This window comes from Malurus melanocephalus, unplaced genomic scaffold (genome assembly GCF_030028575.1).
Source record: "Malurus melanocephalus ecotype Western Australia unplaced genomic scaffold, MMel_1.1 scaffold_353, whole genome shotgun sequence".
Taxonomy (NCBI): domain Eukaryota; kingdom Metazoa; phylum Chordata; class Aves; order Passeriformes; family Maluridae; genus Malurus; species Malurus melanocephalus.
This window is the reverse complement of record NW_026623585.1, coordinates 603,538-628,902: the sequence shown is the minus strand read 5'-3', so window position 1 is coordinate 628,902 and position 25,365 is coordinate 603,538. Positions and strand designations below refer to the sequence as shown.

Genomic DNA, 25,365 nt, shown 5'->3' with positions numbered 1-25,365 from the left:
GTGTCCAGCTTGCACAGAACTTTCTGCAGTGGGAGCACAGGCCCAAGGGGGCAGGACAGCAGGAACCCAGCACTTGAGGAAACACTACCCAGCACAGAGGCAACCTAAGCCTGTGTGGGTTTCACCCCTCCTTTTTAGACTTCCCTGTTACTAAAAKAGAGTTTTAGGGAAAAAAACACCACTGGCATTCAGTCTTACACACAGTATACGAATTTCCGTGGCACCAACAGTAAGAAAGCTGGTAATTAAGTTTTCTGTAACAATAAATTTGTAAAATTTGAATAATGCAACCTAAGCAGAGAACAGCTGCTTGTGACCCACCTGTTCAAAAGTGGATCACTTCTAGTACTTTTAAAGTAAATTTTTTATGTCTTTAGAGGGAAGAACACTCACAGTAGCGCAGCACTGCATTTGTTATAAACCAAAAAATACCTGTTACAAAGTATTTACACAGCCAGTGTAAARGCTGGGCAGAGCTGAGCAGTTCCACACTGTGAGAAGAGCTGATCTCTACAACGGCATCAGCTAACCCAGCTGACAGGAGCACACGTGTGCAGAGTCCAGCAGAGCCTATGCAGGACCTGCTCTGCCAGCACTTTGAGTGTCTCACACTTGGCTGTGACCCTCGCAGTCCTGCTCCTCTGGTCCTGTGGCTCCTCTGGCTCAGCCGCAGGTGGCTGCAGTGGCCGTCCCTGCGCCGTCGTCCCAGTGAGCTGCAGCTTCTCCGCGCCGAGCAGGGGGAAGGCGAGGGCAGCCCGCTCTGGCACAGCACAGCACAGGCTCCTGGCCTGCAGGTGAAACATCTCACCCCTCTTTGCCCGTAGCTGAGAATTTAASAACTGCATTTCCCCTGTGGAAAATTGTTGGTGCAGAGGACAGGTAGGATTTCCCAGCCTCAGAACTGGTGTGGTTCCACAGTTGCCCTTTGGCACTCAGCCCTTGTACCAAGTGGACTTGTCCGACACAGCTGTGCCATGACCCCTTCCTGCATGACTTGTGACAGGAATAACCTGAACASAGCAGAACTGAACCAACCCTCCCACCCAATGCAGAGGCCAACACCGAACTTTAATCCACAAATTCTTCTGAGGAGAAACCTTTTGGAACTGAAAAAATTGAGTGAAAACCACGGGTGAGCAGGTGCTCTAGCTGTCAGTCCTAAAGCACTCCACAACGGGAAGCTACTTACCAGTTGTGAGGCAGCTGTGCCCAGTGCCGTGCTGGGGCTGCCGGACATGTGTGCCTCCGGCACTGCTCAGCGCCGCTGGGTACCCGAAGCCCCCTCTGGTGGCACCGAGCACCGGTGCCCGCGGCCGTGCAGGTGAGGAGCTCTGGAACCACTGCAGCTCCACGGCTGTTTTACTACTCCCTCCTGATGCATGCTTTTACAGGGCTTTTTGTCACTTCCCTCAAACAAACTCAGTGCTAGCTCTAATTCAGACGTGTTGAGCTGCTCTTAAATCGGTTTCAGGGTTACTTTTCACTGTTACCTGCCCAATCTCCTTCCACTTTCAAGACCAAATCCAGYTTTATTGAACACTAGTGTCTGGTATGTGCTGCTTGCCCTACTGCTGCTCTTTTCAAGTCTCCCTCGGCTCTAATCTGCACTGCAGTTAAACTGCCTGTGTGCCAAGACTACTCTCAGGCACACAAACCTGTCTCTGAAGTTCACTTAGGAGACTCAGAGACAACACCCTGTCTTTTCTGTGGTGATTTGTTTGCTTTTAAGCCAACCTGTAGCTCTGTGCTGATGCATGTCTGTAACTCTGACATACAAGCTTTATTTTAATCTACATGAATCTATAGTGATCTGATCTACGTTAGACAACTGCATCTTCACTCCCACCCCTCTCCTGAGGGAGTGGCACTAACTGTGGCACAAAAAAGAGCTTATTTTCCAGGCTGTTCATGGACTGGCATCATCACTCCTTGCAGGGACAGGCCATCTTCGGGTTCCAAACTCAGCACAGATCAGACACAGCGAATCAGAAGCGAACTTGACTCAAAGTGCAAGTGATCACCTCAAAAAAAAATCCCTTTTATTTGGGGGACTAGCAAAGAACTTTATCACTGGCTGTGCAGTCAAGTGAGCAAGTTCRAAGGACTTAAATTAGTAAAAGAAAGCAAAACAGCAAGAGGGTGGTGAGTGTTTTTAATCAAACTTTCATCATTTTCAGTGTTGATGATGAGATAAACCACCCTCATATGCACAGTGCCTGTGGAAGTGGTACCAGGTTTCTGCCCCCCAACCCTTCTCCTCAGCAATGGTTCTCACACTGAATCCAAGCACCCCTGATGGCAGGAGTGCTGGCCTGCTGTCCCCGAGTGCCTTGGGCGTGCTGGGTGCTTGAAAGGCACATGCCAGGAGCAGGGACCAGCCTTCCTAATGTAAGAGATGGCAAAAATCTTCACGTGGCTGCCAGCCACAGGGCAAGGATAACATACCTTGTAGAGCAGAGAAGGGGAGCTCCAGTAGTTCACAGGCAGGAGATGAAAATGGCTCCCCAAGGATCCCACTGCTCCTTTTAACTGGCTGGGTCCCAGGGGACGTTGGTTTCAGCACCACTATGGTCTGCCTCACTCCGCAGGCAGGGCTCAGGTCTTGTGCCAACCCCAGGCGGGCACAGCCCCTGCCAGTCTCACGACAGGRGTTCAGCACTGGAGCTGCCAGGTCACACCAGCCACTCCTGTACGACCCTTCCAAAGCCAGGTCTCCAAGGTGAATTTCTCAGAAGTTCTGGCAGACTCATCTCAGGTATGCTGATCATTACGGTCTGTCAGCAGCCTTTCTGAAAACTCTAGTTACAAGCATTTAGGCCAGCCCCGTGTCCCAGAAAATGGCCAGTAACAAAATCAGTAATTCTTTTCATTTCCCTGGTACTATGCAATACTTATTGCCTCTCAGGATGGGCCTATATTGTAGAATACAGCATTAAGCAAGACRCCCTAGCTTTCTAGGAGTCAATTCAGATGCCAGAAGTAGTTCAGTTGTAACAATATGAAAGCTGGCACAGCCTAGTTTTTCCTGGGGGKAAGCATTCACACCCAAAGGAATCCAGCTGACTTACAATCAGTCCTTGCAGGCAAATAYACATACGGCTCAATGAGCAAAGTTTAAGTAAAATATATTTTAAGCTAAGCTAAACCAACAGCAGTTATGTCCACATCCACTGCACTCAACAGTCACAACTTCAGCCGTGTGGTCTCGCCTGAAGAGCAGCATTAAATTGGCACCAGCCTGTGTGTGGACAAGATCTTATCTTCTACTCCTCTTATCAGCACATAAGCTCCTCATACCATTTTTACCTCCTGATCTGTAACTTCTCTCTTTAGTGGACTTTATTTYCCCCCTGCTCTCTGCAGAGTGGTTTATTTTCTTTCTTTCCTGTCTTCATGCTCTTATTACACAAAGAAAAGAAGAATTAAAACACAAGGAAATGCACAAATAAATTATGAATGCTATAATCCTGCCATTTTGATACACACAGCAGTTTCTGCTGGTGGGGCACCCCAGGATCCCTGTGTCCCATTCTCAAAGACTCCTTATTTTGTTAGCCATGTACAGGAACAAATAGTCCAGGATCTTTAACTACACAAGCACATCCTATTCCCTTTGTTAACTGCTCGAGTGCAGAAAAGTTCGGCTGAAGAAGAGATGAAAAAAACTGCAAGAAGATAACAAAAGGAAATTTGTGTCACCAGAGCCAGGGCTCCCACTTCCAGGAGGTGRCAGCGTTGTCTCTTCATAGTTCCCTGCTGGGAAGCAGGAGTGGGACCACAATGAGGTTTTCTCTGAAGGAAGCACTTCCCCTTCCAAACCCCATTAAGAACTTCTGTGAAACATTGGTAYTAAATAAGGTGTGACCATAATTTGSTATAAATTAACACTGTATCTATCTGCAGTTAACATAAACACAAGTTTAGTGATTCGGTGTGACAAGYGCYTTTTTTACACTGAAGTTCTACCACRAGAACAATTATTTAATGCTTCCTTTTGACCTTTTATCTAATAAAAGGTCCTCACTCTCCTGCATGCTTAGTTGCTTGCTCTGCAAGATATTTAAGCAGTTTTAACACCTGAATTGAGTAAATTATCGCTTCAGGTTTGTAAGTGTAATAAATAAGGTGAACTTCAAAGCTTTGAAGCACTAATGAATACTTCATATACATAGGATTGGGTAGATTAAAAACTGGGATACTGCAAATGCTTACCCTCTTCCTCTCCTTTTGGATTCCTTTTTTAAAATTTTAAAATTGCAGATCCATTTGCTGCTGCGTTCTGTTTGACAATTAACAGCAAAAATATAGAAAAAAAGTCTCTTACAAGTGTTGCTGTTGCAACATCAATCAATGCAGAACAGGTTGGGAAAAAGGGCCCTGGTGKTAGTCTTAGATGCAAACATACTATATGCTCCTCCCACACAGTTTTTTTTTTTTTTTTAAATGACTTGATTTTCTTGGTACTACTTAACAAAACAACTACCTCATGTAATAACAAAACCTTGTAACTGACAAGTACAGAGTAAATATATAAAGCAAATCTGAAATGATAAGCTGATGGAAAGAGTATTAGACAGTTATTCATCAGTTTAAGTTTCCTTAATTCCTAAAAGGCCTCGTGCACTGAAGCTACAAGTAAGGATTTGGTGAACAYGGCTGGAAACTCTGGAAGAACATGGGCAGCATTCTAAAATACTGCATTTGGAAGTTCTTTGCCATCTCTGGACTGAAGTCCTTCACAATCAATGTTCAGAAATCCATGTTTCACTTGGTTTTAAGATTTGTATCTAAAGCAGATATTGTTTGGTCCAATAAACATGTTTTCGTTGACAGACTGGCTCAGGCTTAGGCTCTCACTTTTGGACACCTGAAGTGAGGTGAGATGACTCAGGATTTTCCATAATGCTGTAACTTTAAGGCTTTGAACAGCATATTAAGACTTCTTAAAGAAATAAAATCTGAGAGAGCACTTTTGCAGATAATGCATTGGCACATTCTCAGGAAGATAATAGCTCAAACCTATACACTGAAAAGCAGGAGGTATCTTTTTTCACAAATACACAAATAATTTATCTGGGCATTTAGTAATGGCAGAGTTCCCACATATTAGCGCAACTTACCTTAAAAAAAAGCAATCTGAAGTTCTTCCTTGCATTTGACATGAGAGTTCTTCATCACAGGAACTAGGTTGTTCTCTATTTGTAACTAAAGTCTGGTATTTACGTATCTTTTTGAATCAGTTTTTGAATCAGTTTAACTATTCAGCTACAGGAATCTAGTTTTCTACTGGAATTGGTTCAATCTGTAAAACCTCCAGTGTGGTAAATCTTAAGAGCAACCTCCCTTAAAAAAACTCCCTCCAACTTTCTGCCTCAAAATCTGTATTCCTGTCTCCTAGGTAAAAAACAAACCCTATAGGAATAAGGACATTGTAATTGAAATGTTTTTAGATGTCACATTTTTTGACCGTAACACAGGTGAGCATAGAACCAAGTCCTTACAGTTTCATTTATGTCTTTCCATTAATTTTAGTTATGTTTAAAACACTACTGTTTCTGATAAAAAGCTTAAGTTTCTTTAAAAGAACCTTTAAAAATGGAAGCTAAAATATATACCTTAAGGGAGCTCATTATAAAAAAGGTAAAAGGGCCAATATGCAGCAAAAACACAGAGAGAAAAATTAAAACCATTTAACCATTTGATATGGGTGAAGGCCATTACAAAATATCTGGTAAATGCTATGTTCACCAACAGAACTTTAGGGTAGCTGGTGTTCCCTCAGTGTTTAAAAACTGTAACAAGAAAATCTCATCTTAATATATTATTTATAATCTTAGCAGTTACTTTACATGTAAGTGTTCAGTAACTAGGCTTACTTCTCAAAATAAAACACAAATTGGCTGAAGTGTGGTTACAGAAGCTGTGAGAACTGAATTTCTGAATTCATTAGTGTTCACGGGAGTAAACATGAGGCACGGGAGGTCATGTGGTTTGTAACTGAAATGTCAGATTTCACCTCCAGTTCCATAACTGCATTATAAAACTACTCAGATGGAGCCAATCAATGTCATAAGTAGGACTTGTTCAGGCTTCAAAGCAGTATTTACTTACCTTTACATGAGGTACAAGGATGCTACTCAAAACCTGCAAAAATATGCAAGGCAGTATATCTGCCCAACATCCAGCTGAGATGTGCTCTTGTGTGTGTGGATAATGTGTGGAGAGAAAGGGGGGGATGGGGAAAAGAAATAAAGACAAYAGAGTTCTCCCTCCCCCCTCAACATAAAAATAAATGATGGTCCTTAAATTATTTCATGTAAGGAAGAAAAGCAGCAGCAATATACTTGACAGTTAAAAGTTTGCAGASGTGTCAGGTATCGTTGGATACCACGCTGAAGATTTCACTCTCGGCACCAGGCACTGAAAATGCAAGACCTGAGAGACAGGTGCCAAATCTAAATTACAAAAATACAATTGAAATTAGTACAGGCAATTGCTGATTCATGGTGCACACTGCACAACCTTTTTGCAAAACTTAACACRAAAGTATCAATACTTACCTTCTATATTAGAAACAAACACTGTCTTTATGGGAAAGATTTCAAGCTTAACCATGTAGTTTTCATCCAGAAATCAGCTGGGTAGATCAATAGGCTCTTWATCATACAACTGTCATATGATACAAATGAAACTCCTAAAAGTGTCTTTCATTTGTGTGTATCTGTGTGCGAATCTTTGAAGGTGGAGAAAAGTAGYTTGGTGCCATAGTAAGAAAAAAAACCCAAATCCTATACTCCCTGATTTTGTAGAGCCAAGAATGGATGGGTATTCAAAGAAAAYATGATTATTCAGGAATATCCCTAAGCCATACATACATTTGAACAACAGTGCAGGTGAAATGGCAGCAGTCCTTTCAGGCTTTACAGCATTGTAATTATGATCGCTGGCCCAGGACGGTGTGACAGGTTCTGGTGCTGGCTCTCGAGCAGGAGCTTGGGTGTTTGCCTCAGTCTTGACCRTGCTCACAACAGTCTTCTTCACATTCACCTCTCTTTTCTCAGGGAATTGTCTCTTTTGGTTTGAAACTGGTTTGATTCCTGCCTGTATAATTAAAAGCAGCTTGATTATTAATAATCACCAAATATATTGCATTCTACAAACAAGCGGAGAGAGTTACAAGCGTGTTCACCAACTTTTTTCATAGTAAACTCATTGCTTTTATAGTACATTACTTWAAATTATTTAATTACTCTAAAACCCAGTAATTTAGAGTTTAGTTTAAAAAGGCAAAATTGATWAGAATCAGAATAAGAAAATATGTACAGCTTATGTTTTTTAAAAGATAAATTAATTTGAATTASTTATAATAGTATATAAGTGCATTGCCATCTAGAAGATCTTTGCAAGGCGCTATCTCCATCTAGAGGCAAATATTAATATTTTTCGATAGTGACAAGAAAACATTTTTTGTCATTACCACAGAAAAAGGCAAGAGAAGAACAAGAGAAAAAGACAACAGAAAGCCCCTCTTCAGTGCAGTATTTGGCAATTTGAGTAAAAAAAAAAGAGCACAGAAATAAGCCACTGCACTTCAGGGCACCTGCTCTAGATCATGAACACAAGCTTACCTGCTGCTGAGGTTTTGGCATGCCAGGYTTTTCAGATTTTGGTTTCATCTTCTCTTTAGGTTTTGGTTTTGCATCTTTGCCAGAACTCAAGATCTTCATGGTGGCTGCGGCGTGTTTGAGGATGCAGTCGTTGCTGCAGTACACGGAGTCGGGCTGGGCCACGTTAAAACAGCCAGGGCCGATGCACTTGGATGCACCAGGAGCTTCGATTACCTACGGAGAGAAATGGAATGAGGTCAGACTTCAAAGAGGAACCAGCAGGAACATGCCCCTAAACACAGAGAAATGCTTACACAGCCCAYGTGCAGTCTGTAGCTCTGACCTGCACAACTGCCAGCCTGAGAACAACTGTTGTTCATGACACAACACAAACAACCCATATAAAGGTAAGAATTTCACTCTTCTAACACATTATTTTCACAATGTGCTGCATTTTCAAGTACTTGGTCTGCTACCACTRWGATAAAGGAGGCTGGTTTCCTAAATTTTCAAATCCCATAAGCAYACAAATGCTTTTTACTGATCCTCTAATAAGGAATGTCCTCAATAATGCACAGCTGGGCTCTCAAYAGCAAGGTCTCTAAACCACATTTTAGTTCTACATCTCCATCACCTGCTGTCCTCAGCCATGCACACACACAAGAGGAAGCACTCAGATATTCAGGTGTACAGATTATTCTTGCTCTAGAGGTTTTACCATTTTAATTTTAGAAGTCTCCAACTTACATAAAAACAATCATTCTCCCAAACAACTTTCCCATAGCCTCCTACTCCTTACACATTTAGAGGTTTGCATGTGCAATCTGAGTTTTSCTCTAATTCAAAATCACTCTCCATTTATATCAAGGTGTTACATATCAAGCACTTCCCTCTTCAAATGTTAAGATTCAGAAAATAGCACATTCCTTGAAAACAGAGCGCATYAAGTCAAAGTCTAGAAATATTTGAAAGCTTTTTAGGTTCCAACATATCCCTTCTGGGTATTATGCTTTTAATCTCTCTTCTAAATTACTCCTAAAAATGATATAACCAACCWGATATTCAGAATTAACGTAGTTCTAGACAGCCTCTCCCCATCAAACTGCTATTTGTAATTACCAAAAGGAAGTTTTCCAGAAATATTTTCAGTTAAATAAATATAACTTTCATAGTGTGGCTGACTTTTCCACAATCAAAAATCAGTACACAGCTTTATCTGCAGCAGTCTGATAAAACCTGGATTTGGGAATTTTCCCATCATATACACACTTAATTGAGAAGTTAAGATAAAGAGCACTTGGCAATACTCAGTAGCAGAGCCAACATCACTAGCACTGGACTCTCAAAAACCTTTCTGTGTACAAAGAAGTACAAATGTATTCAAAAACATTTTTGAGAATACTATTTTCTACACATTGATCTTAAAGTAGTAAATATTTACATATTCAGCTCAAACTGTACATTAATCTTACTGTGCTGCTATGGACAGCTCTGAAACCTAAAGGGATATGTCCAAGACATTGGCACTACAAAAGTACCTTAGGCAGGATATTTGCTTTTTCYTTTAAACTTATGTGCATTCAGCTGAAGACCTTCAAATTGGACAMAGAACTTTATATTAGAAGACTTAAGATTTAGATTTTGAAATATTCAAAATATAGATTTTAAAAGGCAGTATAAAGAAATTCTCTATTTGCTAATAACCTCAAGCGGCATCAGAACAAAAATCAGAACATCAAAAAACAATTGGAAACACAGCTGGAATTAACTCCAACAGAGACTTGTCAATGTTAAGAAAATGGTTTCACTATCATTTAAACTGTTCAAATTTTCATGAGATTATTTCTAAGATAGTATAAATTAGTCCAGAATTACAACATTTTTATTAAAACAATAGCTCATTATTTGACTTCCAAAACAGTACTTAAAGGGCAGAACTATTTTCTTATACCTACATAAAACTTCTATATCTTTCACTTGAAACTAACAGTTTTAATTCCTGTACTGACAGAACTATGGATGAACRTCTCCTAACCAGCTGTGTTTAATGGGCTGTTCAGCTTATGTTTAGCTTTAAAATCAAGTCAGATTTATAGCCATACMAATAATTGTCTCCATGTACTCAGTRAAACATGAAAAATAAGAAAYAATACTTACAGGTTGAAATATCTTTAGTTTYTTCTTCCCACTTGGATTTGCAGCTTTTTCAATCCTACCCTTGATTCCTTGGTCCTCAACTGATTTTTGTTCAATTGTTCCTATGCTTGTGAATTCTGTGCCATCCACATTTCCTTGCTCCACTTTAGCTTCCTGCTGGTCTAGTTCTGAAACAGGCTCATCCTGTCCCTGGAGAATGGTGCAGTTTGGACAGATATAGTCCTCACCATTCCTCTCCAACAATCGCCCTCGAGCCTCAGAAATACCCACGCAGTCACCATGAAACCATTCCTCACATCTATCACAACAAATCATAAACCTGGAAAAAAAAAACCCACCAAGGAACAATRAAACACTGTGAAATGAAAAGACAATTAACATACAATGGATATTTCAAGCAACACAACTTAAACACCCCAATAAAGCACCAGTGCATGGTTCTGCTTCACCGGTTATTTATGTATTTGTTTATCCTCTTTTAAGGATTTGCTATAAAGTCCCCGTCAAAATTCAACAAACCCAAGAGCTCACTCACAAAGTGAGCATTAGAATCTGGCYTAATTTTTCATTACAGAAAAATTACAAACAAATCTTTGCACTGTGTCTGCAGCTGACCCCTCTGCCTACCTGTTATTATGAGGCTGACGACAAATACAGTACAGGGCATTTGGGTCATAGATCTCAGACTCRGGTTTGCTTTTGGGCTGTTCTTCAGCTTCTTCATCTGAGGCCCCCTTTGCACCAAGAGCAGGCTTTTCCTCCTTCTGAGCCTCAAGATCTTCAGTGTCTTCCTCAGACACAACCACCTGACTCGCGATCTCAGTGCTGTCTGCAGTCTCAGGCTCCTGTTTGACAGGCAGCTCAGACTCATCCTGTTTTTCAGGTGTAACATCACCTGTTTTGGCAGGATCTTGTTCTGAATTCCTTTTCCTTAGGTGGTTCTGCACATCCTTCAACACCAGCTGAGGAGGTTTCTGCTCAACACGTTTCTTTCTTAGCCGATTCTGCAGTTCCTTTAGTGTTAACCCATCACTGTCACTATCAGAAGTAGCATCTTCCTCTTCTTCTTCYTCCTCCTCTTCTTCCTCCTCCTCTTTTGTAGGTCTGCTTTTAGGGCTTTTCTGCTCCTTACAACTTCTGGTGCAAATCCTCCGAGTGACAGGTTTTGTATCTGGAGTGCTCTCAACACTGTCCTCGGAAGCAGTTTCAGCATCTGTGGCTGGACCAGAGGCTGCTTCACTGGAATCCTCCAGAGTAGCAGGAACGTTCCTCCTCCCCCTGCGCCTCACCGTGGTCAGGAACTCTTCCACTCTCTCYGTGCGCTTTGGCTGCCGTCCACTCCTCCTGAGGTTTATGCCTTGCTGCTGCTGCTGCTGTGGCTGCTGCTCACTGGAGTCCACATCAGCATCTCCTGCACCCTCTCGCTTGGCAATGGTGGTCCTCCGAAACCCCCAGGTTTTCCTGAACTCTTTACTTGTTGGCTTGACAGACTTTTGTTCCTCCTCATTGCTTTGCTCACCTTTATCATCCAACACTGATGCTAAAAACAAGTGAATAGTTAGTAAGGTTGTGGTGGTGAAGAAAGATGTGTTTTAAGAAAACTTTTTACTACACGTTACTTTCTTTGTAACAGTATCTATGTATCTTCACTTCACATGATGAGCCTCAAAACAGACAAAATACTTTCTTGTGAATGTAATACAACAGAAGTAGTATCACTAACCACTGTGACAACATATTCCAGCTATTCCTGTTACAAACTCTTGTGTTATTTAAATATCCATGTATGTAACACATACATATATACACCAAGGACAAATAAGCACATYTTCAATTGCAAAGGAAGAACTCTTACCAGGAGAACTGTTTTCCATGTTGTCAGTATTCGGTTCAGAATCTAATGGCACTGTGTTTACAGCTTGTTCCATAGTACAGGCAACACTGTCCCCAGTCTGAAATGCTGAAGAGAAACGTAAGGCTCATGACTCTGATTCAAAAATATTTATAAGTAAATATAAGTAARTACTCTGATCTCAGTATTTATTGTAACAAACACACTCAAGCCACTAATGTTCCTTAAAAGTACTGAGTTAAACATATGGGTTTGGACAGTGTACTGAAATATTTTATTGAGTAGCCTTAGGGTTTCTGATATTTTCTGGTATTTCTCAAAAAAAAAACCCAAAAAAAACAAACAAACAGAAAAAAAAAACCAAAAAAAACCACAACCCACTCCTTCATTGTATAAACCTACTCCCTGGGGTCAGACTGGGGAAAATCTCTACAGCAGTCCCACTCACTTCTGTGTGAAATGAAATGTAAAGAAAGATTGTTCCTTGAATAGTTTTTGCAGCCTATGTGATCTACCAGAGTGACCACAAAAGAACAGGTTCAGCAAAGAACTCCAACAGTCACGGACGGAGCCAYAGAACAAAAGAAAATCTGTGCTGACAAGCAGATCCCTGTTTTCTCAAGTCTTTCCCAGCACACTAGAAGACTGTTGTTTGAGAAGATGGAAGCAAATGGCAAAGAARTACAGGAGCTGTATTTTGATAAATTCAGGAACAACCTGGTTTGAAATATTAAAGTAAATATATTTCCAATGAGCTGCACGCCATGGAACTGSTCCTAAGGCACAAACACTGCTCTGCAGCCACTGCAATGACACTGCTCCCACGGAACTGGAACATGCAGTAGTAACTGCACTTCAAAAACAAACTAAATAGAAACAGTTATTTGTAAACAAAGAACACACCCCAACTCTCCCCAAGAATGTTTTTGAATATGTACATCCCTGGCTAAGGAATTGAAGRTAAGACAAAAGGGAACATGAGCAGAATTCCTAAGTAATAGCACTGAASAATCAGATGTTTCCAGCAGCTGTACATAACACAGCTACAAGTTTTTAAAGACATACTTCAGCAAACTTTTCCCAGTTTTCCAGTGTACCCTGGGGATAAGTGCCTCCTTATTTCACATACTGCATCACATCCATTACTGTYCTGTCTTAACACAATTCCTCCTCTGCAAAGCCTCTGCTTTCAGCATTACATTTAACACTGCTTGAACAGGAATGTTAAAGGGCAATGCTATGGAAACATAAAAATCTATGCAGATATGTTAAAAAAAATTAACACTCAGTTGTAACTGTGAATACTAAAAATATCACTGTAAAAGCAGCAGACTTCAGAACATTAATTTAAATAGTAACTGATAGCTTTYAACATTACAGACAGAATAAAATGTCAATTTTAAGCCTGTAGTACACAGGTAAAGAGCTCCAACTGTCTCAATCCAACACGAAATGGCTTTAAGTTCCCCAATAAAAAAATACTAACTGGAAATCTTTTACTTTTTTTTTAACTAAAATTACATTTATACCAAAAGGCCACAATATAATTAGGGRAGCAAATCAAGCTTACATCTTTGTTTATCCTGGAACACAAAGAAATGTTAAAAGATACAAGCAGAGGCTACCCAGATTCTGAGATTAAAATTCCAGCTAGAATGTAAACTAAGKAGACTCTCCAACGTCCTCTGTACCTGACACAGCATCAGAGGTTCCAAAGGTTTCTCCTTGAAGGGCTGAGCCAGAGGAGGGCAGCACAGGATCAGAGTCATTCAGCATCCTCCAGCCAGCACATGCTGAATTTTCTGACTCMAAAGTGCCACACTGAATCTCTGAGTTGTCAGCAGGTCCAAATGCTATCAATCCTCTTTTTCCTGCTGGCTCCTGGAAAARAAGAAAGGGACAAAATAAGGCACTRATGTRGTYATTAACTTATCTTMCWACTGTTTAYCTAAATTTGGAATTGTTYTGCTTCTATTACATTACATTTTAAAATAAATTCCATTATTTTGCCTTCCTGACAGCTTAGCACTTTCAGAAAAAAACAACGGAACTGGAAAGAAAAGTCAAAATAAAGCAATACCACCTCCCCACTTACCAACAGCCGAGCCTTGCAAAACAAACACAAAATACGACTGCACTGTCATTGATTCATTTAGATACCATCAGGATTTCCAGAACAACAACAAAACTGTACAAACTGTTCCACGTGCAGTATTTAAAAACACTCTGAGAATGGAATTTACTAATGCAGATTGTCAATGAAAATACAGAACTGCTTTTAAACTCCATAAGCATGGCCCAGTTTACAGTAGGGCAAATTTACTGGTTTACACAAAATTTCATCACAGAAGAGACTGCAGCTTTGAGCACCTGAGTCTGAACATCAGTAGGAAATGCCTGTGTTAACCCAAAGTAGTCTACCAGACTACAAGAACACTGGAAAAGAATTTGGGAGGAAAAGGAGGACAAGCTGGACAGCATGATCTGGACTATAAAATAAACCAGTGAAGAGAAAAGAATGAAACTGAACACAGGCCCTTTGTATCAGCACTCTGCAATTAAAGATGCAGGGGAATGCCACAGCAGGTGTAGGACATAACTAAAATAGTAACAACAATTCTTTGAAAGGAATAAAAATTGTTCAATACTTCAGGTGAGGAGACATAMACATTTTAAAATAGGTTACATAATCCTTCACAGACATGCCAATATGTAGTCTGACTTTGATTTCTAAACAGCTTTTTTTTTTCCTAATATCTCAAGCCCCCAACTGCTAAAGCATCTGTGCTCTTTAAAAATCACTTTTTACTCCCTAAGCAATAATCATCTCTACGTATTCTCCAATGACACCATCCCAAAAAATAAGGTAAGGGGAAACGACAAACCCCTCCTCAAATGTGATTTTCATCAGCAGATCACTTTATTTCATGAATCACAAATCTCAAGATCTGCATGACTGTGGCAAAGCAGAATTAGTAAGAACAGTAGGAGTGTAGAGCTAGATTCACATCAGTAGTTTCCTGTACCTTCTCTAATAGAGGCTTATGTACATTCTGTGCCTCAGCCAACCACTACCACTCAAAAAAACAGGACAAAAAATTAAACAACAAAAAAGAACACGCTAATTATGAAGACCCTGGTACTGTATCTCACAGCATTGAATATCTGCTCTAATAGGCATTTTGCTCCATTGTCTGAATCAAGGATTATATCCAGGGAATCCATCACTGAGTWTAAAGTGCCTTCTTCCATGGTATAGTTCTGTAAGAACTTTTCAACTTCCCTGTTCAGAACCTCCAACTGATCACACATCATGCAATTTTCAAGTGACACTCCTGATGGAAGAGGAAAGTCAGCTAATAACTTCTTGTTTAATTTTGTATTAAACTATGAAACAAACTAAGCCACTAGCACACATGAAGTGTCTCCTGTTTGGGTAATTTATCCTGAAGGAGGACCTGTCTGATGGGTTGTGTTCACAGCACTGCACCTGGGCATTCAAGGCCCTGTGTGCAAAGTGCTCTTTAAATTATGTTTGAGTCACTAAGTACCACTGCAACATTCCAAACTCAGAATCAGCACCATCTCTTAGGAGTAACAGCTGGTTGAACACAAAGTGCATTCTACAGTGTTGGTCACTGCCCACCCAGTGGCTCAGCTGCACAGGGCACAGGCTCCAGCTCTGATTTAAAAAACAGCATTACCATCAGCAATAACTGAAAATTAAGATTCCATGCCAGAATAATTCTTTTTGCTATTACCTGTATTATCTYCAATTATTTCAAATTTAAGAGAAAAATATACAGTGCATTTAAAACACTAMAACTACAGACCCCATATGCTTCTGTAAAAATGTTTGGCTGTTTCTTATTATTTAGTATCTCCACTTTTGCCTTTCCCACATGGCTGAAAATGTTTTTCGTGAAAAACAGAGGAATTTTCAAACTTTACATGAACCTGCTCCTGCAGGATTGCATCTTAATACAGGTTAAATTAAAGTGCATAAAAGAAGCTGAAAAACCAAGTATTATCAAAACACAAGAGGATGATGCCTTAACTCACAATTATACTTTGTACTTCATAGCAAATGTTCTACAAACTGCCTGCAAAAATATTTACTACAACATATGGCAACTTTGGAATCTTCAAATAGCTCTTTCTCTTCCAGATTCAGTAGGACTTTTTGTTCATTTTGTTCTGTTTGTTCTCAAGTTCACTGTTCAATTGCAGCTGAGATACCGACAGAAATGTCAACTGAAGCAGCAAACTGGCAATCTTGTTTGAGCTTAACTCCATGATAACTTTACTTATTTCTGCTAACACAATATATTAACCACACTTCTGAAATTGGAAGTTCCAACTGGAAACTGAAGATGATTGTATTTCCCATAGTAATTCCCACAATTCCCATCAGCATCATCCTGTCTTTCCATCTACATAGCAGTTAACTGTATCTTATATTCTGCAGAATATTAGAAAAGTTATTTTGTACCTCTGCAAAATCTCTACAAATGATGGCATAAAAAAGCAAACTAATGCATTAATAGACACATATTCAAAAGGCCTTCTGGTTCCTGCTAAGTACTGCTTCTGTGAGAAGCAGTCTCCAGTGGGAAAATGTCTAAGGTTTTTAGACCAACTATAAATGAATTTRGAAATACAAGCCAAGAGTTTGCTGCAGTAGCATGAGCATTCCAGTGAAACAGAACAGACACTTAATTGAAAGTGGAGCATAAAGCTGATGCACAGTATCTCAAGAAAGAAGGTCCAGTCAAGGAAACATTTATTTAGTTTTTTCTTCCCCATTAGCTTTTACATAAAATGTTCCAATTTTTCCAAAACAAGTTAGGCACTTGATTTCATTCTGGACTTAATTCCAGAAGCAATAGAAGCACTGAAGTATTGCACCTTGGAAAAAAATCATAAAATTGTCATAAGCTTTTAATAATAATTTGTTAAACCATTCTCAAGCAGTAACAAACCTGGAATCACAGGGCTGCCACACTGCAAGAGCAGAGAGCCCAGCACTCACATTCAATATCCCTAGGAATTCACCAACTACTGCAAACCCTAGTGGTTTTCAGCAAACACAGACTGAAGAAATTCCAGAGCAGACCAGCAGCCGATTTAATCAGAGACAGAAAAGAGAGTTCCAAATTTCAAATCCTACTACTTCAACACCTGGCAATACACATTAAAAATCTAATCTCCAACACACCTTCACTAAACAAACAAAAAAGTCACTTGTAATCTCCCTTTCACGTTGAGACAAAACCTCACCCAAAGCACACTCTTATCTACTGCCTTCCACTGTGACCCAACACTTACAAATCTCAGTTGAAAAAGGAGATATTATCTCTGCCAGTAACACAGAGCTGAGATATTCATGGCAGGATGGGCTGTGAAGACACCTGGATCTGTTGCTGCTGACTTCATTAAGCCCTTTTTAAGATGCCTAACATAACATTTTTATCTGATGTGACACAGTAAAGTTTTTAAACATCAATATTTGCCCATCTTTTTGTGTTTGTATTTCTAGATAAAGGCTGATTCARTAAGTTATGACAAATATTCATTCAGATCAGGATTTCCACTTTTATTTTTTCTCATTTTCCTGAAGAGGAAAGAAAAACTCAATGCATCTCTGCATAAAGGCTTTAGTTTTTCTGGAGCTGATTGTTTTAACTGCATTAAGAAATCCCTGCTTCAGACAACTGGGAAGACTTCACTCTAAAAACAGATCTTGAAAGGCAGCCTTGTAATAAAACCTTCAACATGAACTAAAACCATCCAGAACTGGATTTGGGTACAAAAATGTCTGCCAGTATTCAGGATTATCTGAGGATTTGGGTACAAAAATGTCTGCCAGTATTCAGGATAAATTTCTCCAATTCAGCTTACTGGGAATTTTATTTAGTGTTAGAGGAGTATGTATTAAAGACCAGTGATCTTTTATTCCCTCATCTTCACATCTACACAGCAAAGTATGTGGCATCTTATTCGCTGATCTTGGATGCCAGCACTCTTCAACACTCAGCTGATTTGCTGCTGTCTGCACCAATGCTGGCATCGCATTAGGGGTTATATCAGCCCCTTAGCACAAATACTTTAGTCCAAATGATTAATACCTGACACCTATTCATTCTCTTATCTCCTACTCACAGTAAGAACTCTACAGAAATGTCAGCGATTTTGAAAGATCATACATATACCCCTACACAAACACCCATGGAAAGAAGATTCATCCCTATTTAAGACTTGTGATAGACAACATTTACATCTATTTGGTTTTTTTAAGTCTTCTTACTGGAACTCCAATTATTGTTTTAGATACATGATGGAGATGCAATGGCCATGCCCCAAAAACAGGACAGAAATCTCAATAACCACAATGGCCAGTATAAGGTTCTGAACATGAGGATTTCCGAGAAGACAGACTCTTTGCATGCGCAAAGAAATTCAAAGCATGTTTTTTACACTGTCTACGTTTTCAAAGCAGGTATCATTCATCAGTGACTAATTTCACATCCATGTCCTGACACAAATCCAGTTTGTCCCAGTATATAAATTACTAGACTCAATCAGAATGACTTGTACCTAGTTTTTACTTGTATTTTTCTATGAGTTTCTTCAGAATTAGCTTGATATGCAAGGTATTTGGTGGAACAAAGATATCCTGGATGACTTTTTTGAACATCAAAGAAACTGCGTATCAAAGAAACTGCAGATTACTACTAACAGGGCATCATTCCTTTCCAGAATGATGTTAACAGTGATTTCAGTCACAATTTATACTATTTTCTCATTTCTCAGAGTTACTGGGCTTGGTCTATGATAGCCTCCTTAAAGTGTTAAAAAATTCCAAATCAGCAAATACAATAGTATCACATGAGGAAAACCAAAATAGTCTGAGAACTCATATAAGGATACAATTTTTGACGCAAGTAAAAGAAATGCTGGCATAGCTTAGYTGATGCATTCCTACTCAGAAGACTGATCCCACTGAAAATTACATCCCTTTTTGGCAAAGATGACAGCTGGAAAACCTGCACCTTCTSCTAAGCAGCAGCAAAATTAATCCCTTGCATCAACAAGCACTACAAAAGCAGCCCAAAGGATGCCAGTAGGGCATCACCTACTTTGTACAGGAACAAGCAGTTCCAGTGAGACCAGGGACAAAAGTGCAAWCCAGTGACCCCCAAGAATAGCAGGAACGGGTTCTGCCCTGGCTCTGGAGATGTTCCCTTCATCTGCTCAAACATGAAAAATACAAGAACAGATAYTCTACTGGCATGGAAAGCAACAGAAAATCAGATCTCCTAGTACAGCCAGTACCTGGCCTTTTAATTTCATATACAACATATCCACTGCTGGCTAATTTAAGTATCTTATGAATGAAAGGAGCAGTTGTGAAATGGACCTTGTGACAAAGAGAGCTGAAGAATGAGAGGTCACAGTCCCAAAGCTTAAATCTGAGTATTGTGAGATAAGAAAATTGTTGTGGCCCTAACTCCTCCCCCACATTTCAAATAATTTACTATCTCACTCTTTAACTGCTATAGCCAAGCTGCAGCTCAAGGACAAAAGTCCACATGCTCCTGGTAAATACAAAAATTTCATGTCAGAAGTTTACATTTGATATAGCATGTTAAAAATCAAATTTCCATTAAATCCTGGTATTTCAGTGTTTATACTTAGACCTAAAAGAATAAAACCCAWGAGAAATAACACTACAAAACCTGTAACACTTATCTCTAAGTGGTTTGCTGGCTATCATTAAACACAGGAAATTAATTCCAAGATTACAAACAAAGCCATCACCTCCTCTACCCACAACACTAACAAAGGTGGCAGCTCATTCCTTCCTATTCTAGAGTGAATGCATTATTCCCACTAAAAAATTTAWCAAGCTTTTAAATTTGCAAGATGTAGAATGAGCAGTATTTTTGTATTTGGTGCTGCAAAAATACTTCAAATGTTYGGTACAATACACTCATCCTGTCTTGGTACAGGAGAGCCCAGCMAGTGCACATTCACATGTCACCACATATCAATATACAGTGCTGACACTAATCAACTAATGAGATTTTAAATGCAAACAAACATTAACTTTTTCTTAAATTTTTGAAGATACAGAAGTTTTCAATTTCCTTCTAGATTTTTCTCTCATGAAAAATAAGATTCAATACACTTATACACTTCACAAGACCAATACCTTTAAAAAGTGAAAGTAGCAAACATTTTAACAATAAACTTTAAGCAAACCAACTTGACAGCTTACTTTGTAAAATATATGGAAATGGATTAATTTGATTAATTGGAAGAAACAGTTTCCCTTAACAACAAGAAACACTCACTTGGTCTCTGTACCTGCAGTAATAAAGACATTAACCTTTCCAAATTAAAATGTCTTTAGTTACACATTATTATAAACCCTCTCTGCTGTGTCTGAAACTAAAACACACCATCAAGCTTTCCATGGYTCCTGTCACTTACCTTACATAAGCTTCATAGGAGGACCAGTGCCTCACAGGATGGAAACCTGTGCATGCACAGCACAGCAATCCTGCACGTTTGCAGGGAATGGGGCACCTCCTGGAAGTGATGAATTTAATGTGTGTGCACAGCAGCAGATTATCAGATTAGCAGCACACACAGACTGGGCCCAGCAGCACTCAGAGAGCAAAGACAATGAGCGAGTCCACAGCACAACAGAACTGCACCAAGCAAAAACAGAGCAGCTCTCTGGTTTATACAAAACAAAACACACTCACAATGAAGTTTATTTTGGTGTGTTTCAGGTTAAAACCCTCTTACTTCAGACTGCAGCACACAGGACCTGAGCAATCAGAAAAAAATCAAAGGAAGAATAGATGGACCATGTGTAGGCCAYGCAGCAGAGTGAGAACAGCACCAGGCATTACAGTAAGATTTTATTCTGGGTAAGTGGCAAAAAGAGCTTATTTGAGCCAGATTGAAGTCCTCACAGTAAAATTCAGCTAAATAGCAATTTCTAATTGAAATAACACAATTTAGCAGCAGGCCCATCAGATATCTGGCAAACACAAAGATTTAATTTAATAACAGATCCTATCTGTACTACAGATGTTCCCTGTCAGAATCGCACAAGTCAGAAATGTTAAAGAGCTACAATTCTTAATCAACAGAGCTGTGCTGGCACGAGTGCCTCATACTGGTATAATCAGATCTGCAAAACTGTACTTTTACCTGTTTGTGCTGTTTGCAGGGTGGGGAAGGTGAGCATCACCCTGTGCACTGGGGTCTCAGCTCTGTCACAGACCCCTCCAAGCAGGGAAGCAGTTCATCTCAGGGGCTGGGGGAGGAAATACTTTGAGAGTTCTCTCAAAGTGGAAGAAGTTATATATTGGCAAAGAGATTACAAGGTAGGTGTGTAGGCAGGAGATGCTTTGCCAGCACAGCTCTGTGTCAGCAGCTGGGGATAGAACTGTGACAACTCCACTGATGAACTTTGGTAATCCCTAACACAAGGCACTTACACTGGGCACATCCTCTAAACTGTAAGCCCATTAACTCTGGGAAACAAAATTCATACTCACTGTAATGTTTTTTGCATTTATGAAAACATTAGTTTTAGCAGGGAAGAAAAACATTACATACACGTCATTTTTATTTTCTAGTCAGAACTCCATGGGTGGTTAACAGCCTAGGCAGATACTGACTTAGTAACAGASTGACATTTGGCATTTTACTACTCCTACAGTACCTTCTGAAGCCTTTACTCACATTCTTCTGAGTAAGATAATCCCATAGTTGTGCTACCAATGAAAATTTAGCCCCCTAAAATTGAATTTTGGGGTCAGGTTTACTTCTGCTCTCAGGGTTGAACAGCATGAGCAAAAAACAGGTAACAAAGAGATTTTGTCCATTAAGGAAAGCTGTGAGCAGATTCAAAGCAGKGCAGAGAGCTCTGCTGCTTTCTTTTCCCCTTTTATACACATTAAGAAACAATAAAACTAACTTTAAGTGGTCAAAAGACCAAGCACAACCACTCTGTACAAGAAACTTTCTAAAGGCTGCAGCACAAGCTGATTTTACAAGTCATGSTTGAAAGTTTAGTCAACAGAGGTATCAATTACAAACACTACCCGCATATTACTCAATACACAGGATCTTTAGCACTCCATTTCCATCATCTTAAATTAAAATATTTTCGTATGCATACTATTAATTTGCCTAATTTCAGTTTCTGCTACTGAAATTGGTCTCTTAAGCAACTCTTCTTTGGGCAGGCAATTCACACTCTCTAGCATTCTGCCCTGGTATACCASGGAAATTATTTATTTACCAGTGCTGTTAGGAACATTAAGATGTAAATCCATAGCTAAAGCAGAGAATTTTGAAGTTTAACTTTTTATAATTCCTCAGCTTGTTTATTTTTAAATAATCCATAATTTCTGACGCTACCAGTACAGCTGTTGAAGAAAACAATCATGTGGTTTTGCGATCTTTTCCCTTATTTAATTTGTAAAAAGTGAGCTAAAATACAACCCCTGAAACTAGGTATCATTTTTTATTCTTATTTCATCAAAACAGCTTCACTGAATGAAGTAAACAGAAATTACCTTCTTCCACATTTGGTGAAACACAATAATTACAACACACTGATTATATTATTAAGGATACAGTAAACACAGTTGAGTTTCCAGTTTTGCTTAGAGCTTACTGGAAGAATGCACATAATGCATATTTAATCTGTGTGTCTGAGCTGCCTAACCAGGAATTTAAGTTTTTTAAACTCAAACTCTATCAGTGCTCTTGAGACAACCACCAGTAACACCTGGGAAATATCCACTTATTTCARAAGCTGCATTAGATAAAAATTTCACAGCAGTGACCCCTTGAAGCATTAACTGAGATCTGAGAAGTCAGGCCTGATTGCACACAGTTCTCGCATAAATTAGGGAAATCTTACTTGTATTAAAATCATCTCCTTCAATCTCCTACCACTGCCCTAATACTTGTGGCACAAGAGACACAAGGCAGAAAGTGCACCAGAGAATATAAGTGGTGCAGAGACACCACCASTTGTCTCAACTAAAGCCACCTAATGTCAGTCTTGCCCAGTCCAGACCCTTCTCCTACTTCTATTGGCTACATTTTATAACTCTCAGCCCAACCCCTTTAATCCTTGCTCTTCCTCTACCCACTAATACCTCCAGCTTAAAGTTTCAGGCTGTACAGAATTAAAGTCCTACAGTCATTAAGTTACAACTATAAAGACAATTACTATCTTAAACCAGAAATAAATAATGTGATCAACTGCCAGAAAATCTTAGTAGTGAAGCTGGATTAAGCAGAATAAACAGTGGCCTTTGCAAGTCCACTAGACACTGAAAAAATATTTGTTCAATTTTATCTACTAACCTAGATTTTTTTCTATTTGCATTGCTTTGGGGAGTTTCAGGTTTTGATGTTGTTTGCTTTTTTAATTCAAAATACATCTCCTAGTTATGTGAAAATACCCTCTGAAAAACTGTTGGAATTACAGATATTAGTTTATACTGTTATTTTTTATTTACTATTTAAAATCTGTAGGTATTTTTGCAGTGTACATATATTTGCAACAGAGCAACACSTTCACTGCATACCAACTGAAAATATCCCTTAAAGAAACAAACAAGACAAAAACTTTGTAAAAAAATTATTTAAATGCTGGTCTTGAAAGCACCAATTATTTGAGTTTCAAATCACTGGAGTCAAGCAGTTTCAATGGAGGCTGAAGGCTAACATGAGCCTTTAGTCTTCCACCCAAGTGCATTAAAACACCTTCATGTGGAACTGTCAAGGAAAAAAAAAATTAAGGCCTAACTGAAGAGCTATTTTGAGCTTACTTCTATATTTATTCCTATAGAAAGTTCTAAATGTCATGGAATGATAAGAAGCAGCTGGCACACAAAAAAGTGGAGCACCACCCAGAATATCTACTACAACTAACACAGTATATGCTACACTTGGACAGTAACTACACCTCATTTTTCATTAACCAGAAATTCAACTGGTTAAACAGCTGGSAAATTTTGTTTATAGAAGTAGCACCACGACTGTTAAAGCTAGACTTATTCAAATTACCACTTAGAAGAAAACAAGCAAAACAGACAAAAAAAGCAAACTGTGACAAAGTTCTCATAAAAAAAGGCAAAATATAGTTGAGTATCAACTGCCAAAGAATTTACTTAAATAAGACTGTGATTACTAAGTATTCAAAGGAGCTATTTCTAAAAAAAMCCCTCAACTCTATTATCCAGGGGAAAAAGTAAAACAGTGACTTTATGAATGCTATATACATTCTTTTGAGTTAAATAAAGGGAATCAGCATTTTTTTTCCCTCCCTTAAGTTCCTGCAAGGAAAACAAGAAAGTCCATGCAAGAAAAAGAGCCCGTTACACTGTTTCAAATTACTGATGATAGAAACTGCAGGGGGAGTGTAATACACATTCATTTTATAACACATTWTGAGATTTTAACTTGGAAAGAGTATTACAAATGACAAAACTCAGATAGTAAGATTTTCATAATCGAAACTAAAACATAAGCTGTCGCTTAGAGATATAAACTGAAAGCTATTTAACTGTACAAAGCAGAATTTGGTAGCCAACAAATAATGGTTTTTGCAAGCCAAACAAACAGCTTCAAACTGTCATCACCTCCAAGAGACAGCATTTAAGTACATTAGTACCATTTAAGTACATTAGTGCTAGGGGTAGAGAATAGTTATTGGCAAGGAATTTRTTAAATATTTAAAGCCGGCCAACAATTCCTACTAAGTATTCTTTTTTTTTTTTTTTTTACTCTACCAAAGTGTCAGCAGAACATGATAAAGTGCAACTCGTCATATTTAACTCACCAAGAAGATCTCCTCCTTTGCTCAGAGAAAATCAACATCTCCCCAAGGCAGGGAAGTTTGAGTCCCACCCGCCGAAGCCCCGGAATGGTTTCGCTCGGGCTCGGTTGCGTTTCTGGGTCCCCAAGGGCGCTCCCCCGCCCCAGCCACCCCCGATGCGGGCCCGGGCACGGTGGGAACAGTCGGTGGTGCCGTCACGAAGCGGTTTCCCGTTGTCAGCTTGGCCGTGACGGCGCCGGGCTCCGAGCACACCCGGCCTCTCCTCGCCGCGCCTTCCCCCCAAGATGGAGGAGCCGCCTTCAGCCCGCTCCGCCCGGGAGCGGCCGCTCCGCTCCGTCCCCACCGCGGCGTGAACCAAAGCCTTCCTCCGGGGYCCCGGACGGAGCCGCCGCCTCCTCCAGACCGGGCCGGACCAGGCCGTGTCCGCACCCCGCTGCTCCCCGGGGAACCCGCCACACACACACACCCGAGCCGCTCCGGCCGCCCGCCCGCCCGCCTCCATTTTATAGCGAGCCCAAAGACGGCCGGGCCGCCTTTCCCGCGACCTCCCCGCCGCAGCGATGGCCCCGCTCCCGCTCTCCTCCTGCACCGATACTCCCCCGCCCGCCTTCCGCACTCACCGCGGGCAGGGAACGGGGCTCTGGCCGCGGCCGCCGAGGGTCTCAGCCGCGCCGCGCCGCCATTTCCTCCTCGCTTCGCGGCAGCGCTGGGCGGGGCCGCCCCGCCCCCGCCACCATCGACACCGAGATGGCGGCGGCGGGGCCAGAGCGCCGCCCTCGGCCTGCGGCTCCCGGAGGACCCGGCGGGCGCTGGCGGGAGAGCGGGGCCGCCCCTCAGCGCCCTCAGCGCCATGGCGGCCGCTCCTC

At 40.3% G+C, this 25,365-nt stretch overlaps 2 protein-coding genes across 4 annotated transcripts in view; both read right to left on the bottom strand.

Moving 5' to 3' along the window:
• Positions 1–25,365, bottom strand: part of DIDO1 (death inducer-obliterator 1) — a 50,485-nt gene that overhangs the window by 21,252 nt on the left and 3,868 nt on the right. Inside the window, exons 1-7 of one of the 3 annotated variants that reach the window (XM_057378302.1) lie at positions 25,120–25,210; positions 13,308–13,497; positions 11,620–11,724; positions 10,392–11,304; positions 9,765–10,083; positions 7,629–7,841; positions 6,876–7,101 (exon numbers count right to left, since the gene is read on the bottom strand). In XM_057378302.1, coding sequence (XP_057234285.1) covers positions 6,876–7,101; positions 7,629–7,841; positions 9,765–10,083; positions 10,392–11,304; positions 11,620–11,724; positions 13,308–13,392 — 1,861 coding nt within the window. In that variant the 5' untranslated portion in view covers positions 13,393–13,497; positions 25,120–25,210. Of the gene's footprint in view, positions 1–5,490; positions 7,102–7,628; positions 7,842–9,764; positions 10,084–10,391; positions 11,305–11,619; positions 11,725–13,307; positions 13,498–25,119; positions 25,211–25,365 lie in introns of those variants that run through there. The other 2 variants (XM_057378304.1, XM_057378303.1) reach the window with 2 other exon arrangements.
• On the bottom strand, positions 24,494–25,351 carry LOC130580661 (collagen alpha-1(I) chain-like). The gene is given in 1 exon segment (XM_057378299.1): positions 24,494–25,351. A coding segment is annotated over 1 exon segment (858 nt).